At 45.2% G+C, this 8,843-nt stretch overlaps 1 protein-coding gene across 1 annotated transcript; it reads left to right on the forward strand.

Annotated features, from left to right (window-relative positions):
- Window positions 1-2,603: 2,603 nt before the first annotated feature.
- On the forward strand, window positions 2,604-6,104 carry fzd7a (frizzled class receptor 7a). The gene has a single exon (XM_072685688.1). It carries the CDS (start codon window positions 3,192-3,194, stop codon window positions 4,887-4,889), a length of 1,698 nt encoding a protein of 565 aa, XP_072541789.1. The 5' UTR covers window positions 2,604-3,191; the 3' UTR covers window positions 4,890-6,104.
- Window positions 6,105-8,843: the final 2,739 nt, after the last annotated feature.

An 8,843-nucleotide genomic window follows, 5' to 3' on the forward strand; every position in this document is an offset into this window, starting at 1 on the left:
TATTGGTATGCCATCTGAGAAGCAGTCATCCTGTCTCTGTAATGCATTATTCCTTGTGCAAAGACTACGGATTCAGACTGAGAGAACACGCTGAATATCCACGCCTGCCCATCTTTTCGGCCCTCAAACTTCAGTGCAAGTCTTTCGAAGTGATCGGGCCTTTTGATATGGATTTGGAACATAATTGATTTTGTATGATAAGTGACCTGTGGTCGAAAATAATGATCTACACTGACAGTGGAAAAGTCTCTGACGGAGAGAGATAGAGCGTGTGAGTAGCACAATCATCAAACATGGGGCAGGAGTGGCACGGTGAGAGAATGAGAATGAGAATGGCGTGCGGCTCCATTCGGAGGAGAGGCAGCAGCGCTGGCTTCTCTGTGATTGATGTTGAAGTCCACGGAGCAGCTTATCTCCCTCAGCCCTCACATTTACATACTGAGGAACCTCGCGCTCCGCACTCCAGCTCAGATCTATTTTTAAAACTCGCTCCAGAGGAGAGCAGAGGATTTTTTATTCATGATCAGGAATAACTTATTCAATAACAAGCCAATAGCTTCGGCCATTTCTGGTATCAGCGCGATGATTAATTGATCCATTGATAATTGTCATGGGCTGTGAAATTCTGCCGCTGAGGCAGCACTGAATTCATATACGAGGGGGTCCATGAACTTCTCCATGGGAGTTTGTGACCCTTTACAGTAGTTTATTTAAATAGTTTACCCAGAAATTGAAAAAGAGAAGCACCCCTGACCACACATTTGATTATCAGAGATGTTTAAAAGTGGATACTCTTACAGCTTCTCAGAGGTGAGTGTTTTAAGAATTGGCTGGAGTGTTCTGGTTTCTCCCTCTGATTTTGTATTGATATACAAATCAAGAGAGACTCATTCAAATGAAGAAAACTAAAAACATTTGCTTGTGTCCTCCTTTTTCGAAACCAGCCCAGATTGCTGCATAGTGGGTGTGAAGTGTGTGAACGGGTGTGTCTTTTGTACAGTGGTGCTGAAACTAACACTTCAGACATTAGCTCTTTAGGCTGTTAATTAATATTAGATTTAGAGATGAAACTGGATCAGGATAACAATGTGAGAAGAAAGAAGAAGTTAGAATCCAAATTAGGCCTAATAAAGTCTTTTAGCGGTTTTAGAACAAATGGTTTATTGTGGGGAACATTATACAGTCTTAGATTTTATTCCCAGAGGTGGTGATAGGAACCAGGAGTACAAGGATACAAGAATACAGTACTGTGCAAAAGGTTTAGGCACCTGTAAAACAAATAACTGAACTGAAAGCTCATTTTCTAGGCAGTAAATAATGTTTTGCTTAGTAGAACAGTAATATTATAATAACTACAAATAACATTAATACAAGAAGCAGATGTTTTACATCACTGTGTTCATTAGAACATCTCCAAGCTCTCCTCGTGGAGGTCTAGTATTGTTTATAGTTGTCATCCAACACCTGGTTTGGTAAATCAGTGCTTAATGATGTTAAATCAGGTGAGCTGGAGATCCTGTGCGCTGGCTAGAGGCATCCAGGTTCTTCAAACTAGCTCACAAGATCTCAACTACTTTCTTTAAAATTAAAAAAAAAAAAAAAATTATTTTGTCAGTTTTAACTGTATTTTTGTTGACCTGCATCTGTTTTAGTAGTAGTTGTGGAGTAGGTTGGACAGTATATAAAGTAGCTATATTTGTGTTGTAGAAGTACAGTACTGTGTTTTTGGCACTACAGCATATTTTAACCATTTATCTCAACAATAAGAGTGTTCTTGCCTGTAAAACATTATATCACATTAGGAGTTTCAGATGTAAAAGATGGTAAAATAGCCATAAATCCTGAAAATCTGTTTGGTTTGAAGATTAGTTTGTCTTAAATGTATGGTTTAAGCCACAATTCTCTCAAAACTCATAAAACAAGGTGTAAGGTTGCATATTCATAACCATTTCCTATATATTTCTGTGGTGCACACTTGCACTTCTCAGATGTCTGGTTTTTGTCACCAACACTGAGAACAATTCTCATGTTAGTTTCTCCTGAACTGAGCATTTCATTGGAAACCACCCTAAACAGCTTTATTTAAACATTATTTTTTACAAATCCAAAGTTGTTTAGTTGAGAGAGATCTATAGTTTTACTTTTACAAATGTGACTTTTATCAACATCTTATCTAGACTAATTTAATTAAGTCAATTTAATCTTATTTGCTGTCTCAATTCGCCATTTAATGACCATTCATCAGCATTCATCAAAGGAACGAGATAAGAAAGACAGCAGATAAAAGGGAGTTTGCGCCCCACGTCTTAAAACCCAACCACATCACTTGTGGAGAAAAATCTATGTTGAACAGTGTGAGCCTCCACGTAGCCTATACACGACATAGCGAGCTCAGGACTCCTCACTTCAACCAATTCAGAGGGGGAAAGTTTCTGATAGTTGAGACCCCGCTGCAATTACTTCCTGTGACCAATCAGGAGCCGGGAGGGAAGGAAAACAAAGAGCGTGATTGGCTGGGGCAAAGAAATCTCGGTTTCAAGGCGCCCCACGGCGAGGGTTAGGGGGAGGTGAATGAGGGGCGTCTGGAAACAGGCGCCACACATTACAGTGAGAGCGCTGTGCTGGAGCTCAATCCATCCAGAGAGAGACGGAGAGACACACACACACACACACACAGGACTGCAGAAAGACGAGATAACACTACTGGGAATCAACTGAGCGGCCGGAGGAGCTGAACCACGGTGTTCTGCGTCGATATTCGCCTGTAATTTACTCGAGGACCCCGGTGAGCGCCGCGCTTCATGGAAAAGTTGGGGTCGAGCGGGTGTGCTCGAACAGCCTCCCCGTGAAATGAGACCTTAGTGGACCGGTGGGCTTAAACGGGGCTTTGTGGATTCGCCGGAGACCCAAGTTTATCCGAGGGACAGGGGAGACTTTCGACGACTTTACAGGGACTATCACACACTGCCCGCTTGTTCTGTTGGTGGTTTTCGGACTGTGGAAGAGACTGGTGTGAACTTAAGTTATTTTTTATTGGAAACACGAGTGATTTGATGTGTTTGGGGGAAAATTCACAGCGAAGATTTTTTTTCTAATTCCCCTCATTTTGTACACATTTTCCATTTAAATCGTTTTAGTGAAGTTCAAGCCATTATTTTAACCCCTCCAGCCTACCCGCGGCTCCCTCCACAATGCCGGCCCCCTGTGCTCGGACTATCGGCTGCCTGCTGCTCCTCGCGTCGTGCCTGCTGAGCTTCCAGCCGAGCGGCGCTCAGTACCAGGGCGAGAAGGGCATTTCGGTGCCCGAACACGGCTTTTGCCAGCCTATCTCCATCCCTCTATGCACGGACATCGCCTACAACCAGACCATCATGCCCAATCTGCTCGGTCACACGAACCAGGAGGACGCCGGGCTGGAGGTGCACCAGTTCTACCCGCTGGTGAAGGTGCAGTGCTCGGCGGACCTCAAATTCTTCCTGTGCTCCATGTACGCGCCCGTGTGCACGGTGCTGGAGCAGGCTATCCCCCCGTGCCGCTCGCTCTGTGAACGTGCTCGCCACGGCTGCGAGGCACTCATGAACAAGTTCGGCTTCCAGTGGCCCGAGCGCCTGCGCTGCGAGAACTTCCCCGTGCACGGCGCCGGCGAGATCTGCGTGGGCCAGAACACGTCCGAGGCGGCCGGTGGTGCTGCCGGGGCTACATCCGAGCCAACGGGCTACGGGCGAGAGCCGCTCACGCTGCCCCCTGGCCCCGGCGTGGGCCCCGGTGGCAGGTCGAGCCCCCACTTTACATGCCCCCTGCAGCTGAGGGTGCCCAGCTACCTGAACTACCACTTCATGGGCGAGAAGGACTGCGGTGCGCCGTGCGAGCCCACCAAGCCCAACGGCCTGATGTACTTCAGAGAGGAGGAGGTGAAGTTCGGGCGCCTGTGGGTGGGCATCTGGTCGGTGCTGTGCTGCGCGAGCACGCTCTTCACCGTGCTCACGTACCTGGTGGACATGCGACGCTTCCGCTACCCCGAGCGGCCCATCATCTTCCTCTCGGGCTGCTACTTCATGGTGGCCGTGGCTTACGCGGCCGGCTTCTTCCTCGAGGACCGCGTCGTGTGCATTGATCGCTTCAGCGACGACGGCTACCGCACGGTGGCGCAGGGCACCAAGAAGGAGGGCTGCACCATCCTCTTCATGATCCTCTACTTCTTCGGCATGGCCAGCTCCATCTGGTGGGTCGTGCTCTCACTCACGTGGTTCCTCTCGGCAGGGATGAAGTGGGGCCACGAGGCCATTGAGGCCAACGCGCAGTACTTCCACCTGGCCGCGTGGGCCGTGCCCGCCGTCAAGACCATCACCATCCTCGCGCTGGGCCAGGTGGACGGCGACGTGCTGGCGGGCGTGTGCTACGTGGGCGTGCACAGCGTGGACGCGCTGCGGGGCTTCGTGCTTGCCCCGCTCTTCGTCTACCTCTTCCTGGGCACGTCGTTTCTGCTCGCGGGCTTCGTCTCGCTTTTCCGCATCCGCACCATCATGAAGCACGACGGCACCAAGACGGAAAAGCTGGAGAAGCTCATGGTGCGCATCGGCGTCTTCAGCGTGCTCTACACGGTGCCCGCCACGGTGGTCATCGCCTGCTACTTCTACGAACAGGCGTTCCGCGCGCAGTGGGAGCGCACGTGGCACATGCACACATGCAAGCGCTTTGCCGTGCCCTGCCCCGCCGGGGACTTCGCGCCGGTCACGCCGGACTTCACAGTCTTCATGATCAAGTACCTGATGACCATGATCGTGGGCATCACCTCGGGCTTTTGGATTTGGTCCGGCAAGACGCTTCAGTCGTGGCGCAGGTTTTACAAGAGGCTCAGTAACAGTAACCAGGGCGAGACCACGGTATGAGACGGACACACACGTAGAGAGAGAGCGAGAGAGAGAGAGAGACTATGAGGAGAAAGATCTGAGAGCCACCTCCAGTACTGAAGCCCACTGTGCACTGGACAGATTCATGGTTTCTTGCTCTAAAGCAGTGCTTTCCAAACTGGTCTGAGGGACCCCTAGATGGTCCACATTTTTGCTCTAGAGCAAAATTTAAGACCTTCTAGAGCTCCTTATGGGCCAGTGTAGGACAGTGGCTCTCAAACCAGTCCACAGGGAGCATCATTTTGGACTTTTAGGGCTCTCTGAGGACCGGTTTAAGAACCACTGTCCCAAATCACTTGATTGATCTGCTGCTAGATCAGAGGGAAACGTGCATGGTCAGGAACCACTCGTAAAGAGCATTGCTTCTCATCTCCAGTTGCACTGTTTTGTATGTTCCCCAGCACCTCAGTCACACCACAAGCTAATAACCAAGTCCTTCTTGAGCCAGTTCAGCTGTGATAGAGCAAGAAAACACAAACCTCTGCAGTGCAGATGGACTACAGGTCCAGAGGTTAAATAACAGGGCTAGAGACTTATTCTCCTTAAAAACCTGGAAAAGCGTGGAACTGAACTCAACGCAAATACGAGCCAGACTAACACACACAAGCAGCCATTTGCTCTGTCCATTTCCTTTGGAGAGATTGAATTCTATGGACACTGAACATGTGCCAAGATCATCCCAAACCTATGGACCACAGTTTGACCCATATCCTCACATCTGTGAAGAAAGATATCTGACTATAGCTCTATGTAACAGTGTAATTCACAGATGTGATCTGTGCAGATCTGTAGGACGTCTAGGCCTCCATCCGACTGGCGCAGTACGTGTAATGCTCATTACTGTCAAATCACCGTTCTGTCAATGAAAGTTGAACATGTTTGCCTTATAAATGTATCTTTTCTTTTTTTGTTTTTTTTTTATATGGGCTTGTATGACTTTCACAGGCACAGACAATCCTGCATAGTTCTGTGGCACAAATGGGCTTGTGGGCTATATGCATGTGTACAGCTGTGAAATGATGCAAGCTCTTTTTCAACTCCACAACATGTAAATAATCACCTTTTCTTAAAGAATATATGTATTTATGAAGATAATCTTGCTCCTTTTTCTACTTGATTTTTAAAAAAAAGAAAATTGGTAAGAGGACATTTGTACATGTACAGTTTCACTGAATAAAATGATTAGATTTTTAATGATTCATTAATATTCATTTATGGGTTTGGGAATTATTAGCACATTCAGCACCACTGTTTATTGCATATGTTAGTGCTTATATAATGTTATATATGTTAGTACTTAATATAAGGGCTAATTTATAAAGCAAACCAGTAGCACATTCCTTCAGTTAGCCTTTAGTAAGCTTTTGTGAATTGTATATATATTCCATATGAGTAGAATATATTAAATAGTATAGATCATACAACCCACAATGAGACATGCCCCCAACTTTAAAAGCACTTTTTGAGCCTATAGATTAAAATGCACCAAGCAATACATTATAGAGTCCTCACCTTCTACAGTGCAAGTGGAAAATAACTGACCTGTAGCTCACTGAAGAGGAAGCCAGTAACTAGAGCAGTGGTGGGAAACTCCGGTCCTGGAGGGCCAGATCCCGGCTCAGACTTTTCTGCCTAACCACATCTGATTCGGCTAATCTGTTAATTGCCAGATTTAGTTTAGATGTTAGAGGGAAACAGGAAAATTACCAAGATGCAGTGCTCTGGCCCTCACTTCCACACCCGTGCACTAGAGAAACCTGTTAAGCAGTAATTTGGCGCCACCTATAGGTAGAGGCTCCTGGCCATCAAAGGAGGATTCTCTTGTCCTCCAGACTGTCAAGGTGAAACACTGATGGTTTTATTTTACAACATTGTGAATACACAAACAACTACAACCTGAAATATACATGAAATATCCATCTCCTGTGATCCACAGCTGACCTTTTTAAGACCTATTTAATGAAGAGGCAGACTTTACAGTCTGTGTATAGGACCAAATTTAACAAGCAACAGTAGACATCATTCAGGGTTTCCTGCACAATACAGAACATTGAGGAGTTTGTACATGGGGTAAGACATTGTCCAGCAGTCTCCGATTTGTTTCTGTTTATTCTGCACCTTAGCAAACTTATCGTCCAGCAAGTTCAGCAAAAGAAGGCATTTGCAGTAAAGGTGTGATCAGACTGAGGTGACCATTTGCTTACCCCAAACATGTAGGCTACCACATCCCCCTTGCAGTCTCAGCAGGCTTCCTGGCAAAAGTTCTGCTTAGTTTAAAAAAAGCATGATCTCATATTGCTATAAAGTGAATCACTGCGGTTATACAAGGCAAGAGGAAATGCAGGAGTTAACAGCAGTGTTGTGGCTCGCAGGCATCCTCAGCAGGGAGCAGAGACTTTCTCTCCGCAGTAAACTGAGATTTTTCTTCACTTCTCAACATCTTGTCACGAAACTAGTGCATTAATATTCTATGATGGTGTTGCCAAAGCGTCACTTACTATTTATAATTGGCCTTCGTTGATTAGGAGGTTTAAATTGTTAATATTTCATATTAACAGAATTCAGAGCCCTTAGGAAGCCAATGGGTGTAAATAGTGATTCCTGATAAGCTCTGTACCGTACACATGAAATGTACAGTGCTTTACATATGACATGTTAAATCCCATTATAACTGACTGGCTGACTGATAAATACAACTTTAATAATCACAGATAGTCTGCGGACTGCAGAATATTCAATTTGGCCCTATTCCTTTAGTCTCTATTAATTACACAAGTCAAACACACACGCAAAACAGTAGTGAAAGTTATGTTGACTTCTAACAACAGTGAACAGCATGAATCTATATGTAACCCTTGAACAACCCTATTTTTTAAAGGATACAGATAAGTTTTCACAAGTTTTCACTTGAAAATTTCTCTCTTAAATAATGGCCCTTAGCCCTATCGCTGATTCAACTACACGCAAGGCTGCACAATGTGTGAACACAGAACATTGACCAGGACAAAAAGAATATAAATAAGCATGTAATACCACATTTATAACAACTGTTAATATCATTACAACAACTGACTGACCTGATACACTACACTAAAATGACAAAAGTATTGGGACACCTGCTCATTCATTGTTACTTCTGAAGTCAAGGGTATTAAACAGAGTTTATCCTGTTTTTGTTGGAGTAACTGTAGATTTTGGAGCATTGCTGTGAGGATTTGCTTGCATTCAGCAACAAGAGTTAGTGAGGTCAGAATGTTGGGATGATCACCAACCCCACCTCATCCCCATCTCCCACCTAATCCCCATCTCCCCAACTCATCCCAGAAGTACAGGATAGAGCACCATTATTCCAAAAACACAGTTCCACTGCTCTGCAGCTCAATGCTGAGGGGCTTTATACCCTCTTCAGCCCATGCCGGTCATTAGGCATGGTGTCAATAGGTTCATGTTTATCTGCTCCAGAGAGTCCTATTCTATTGGCAGTACTTCTGTGCATCTGCACAGCTGTTGCAGCAATGAGTGCTTTAAATGCAATTTAAAGTAGCAGAGTGCATTTATTAGAAAAGAGTGTCCACAAACATTTGGACATATCGTGTATAATCATTACTGATGTGCTAAATGCAGAGTACTTAATTCTGTTAGGTTAATTCTTTACACTGTCTATTAATTCACACCCGCCAACCCATCACACTCTTAGCAAACTATTCTCTGACTTCCACTTCCTCTACTTTTGCCTCTATACAGAACCATATTACAACAGGAACCCATTAACTCTTTAAACCCTAAAATCCTAAACTCCTCGACCTCAAAGGACAATTCGTTCTTATCAGTTACTGAATAATGTATTGTAGTTACTAAATAACGGGTCCTTTAAAAAGACCTGAACAAAAACTAGAGTTTAAAGGGTTAAACATTTAAATACTTAGTTGACTT

Source organism: Salminus brasiliensis, chromosome 8, assembly GCF_030463535.1.
Source record: "Salminus brasiliensis chromosome 8, fSalBra1.hap2, whole genome shotgun sequence".
In the NCBI taxonomy this organism is placed as follows: domain Eukaryota; kingdom Metazoa; phylum Chordata; class Actinopteri; order Characiformes; family Bryconidae; genus Salminus; species Salminus brasiliensis.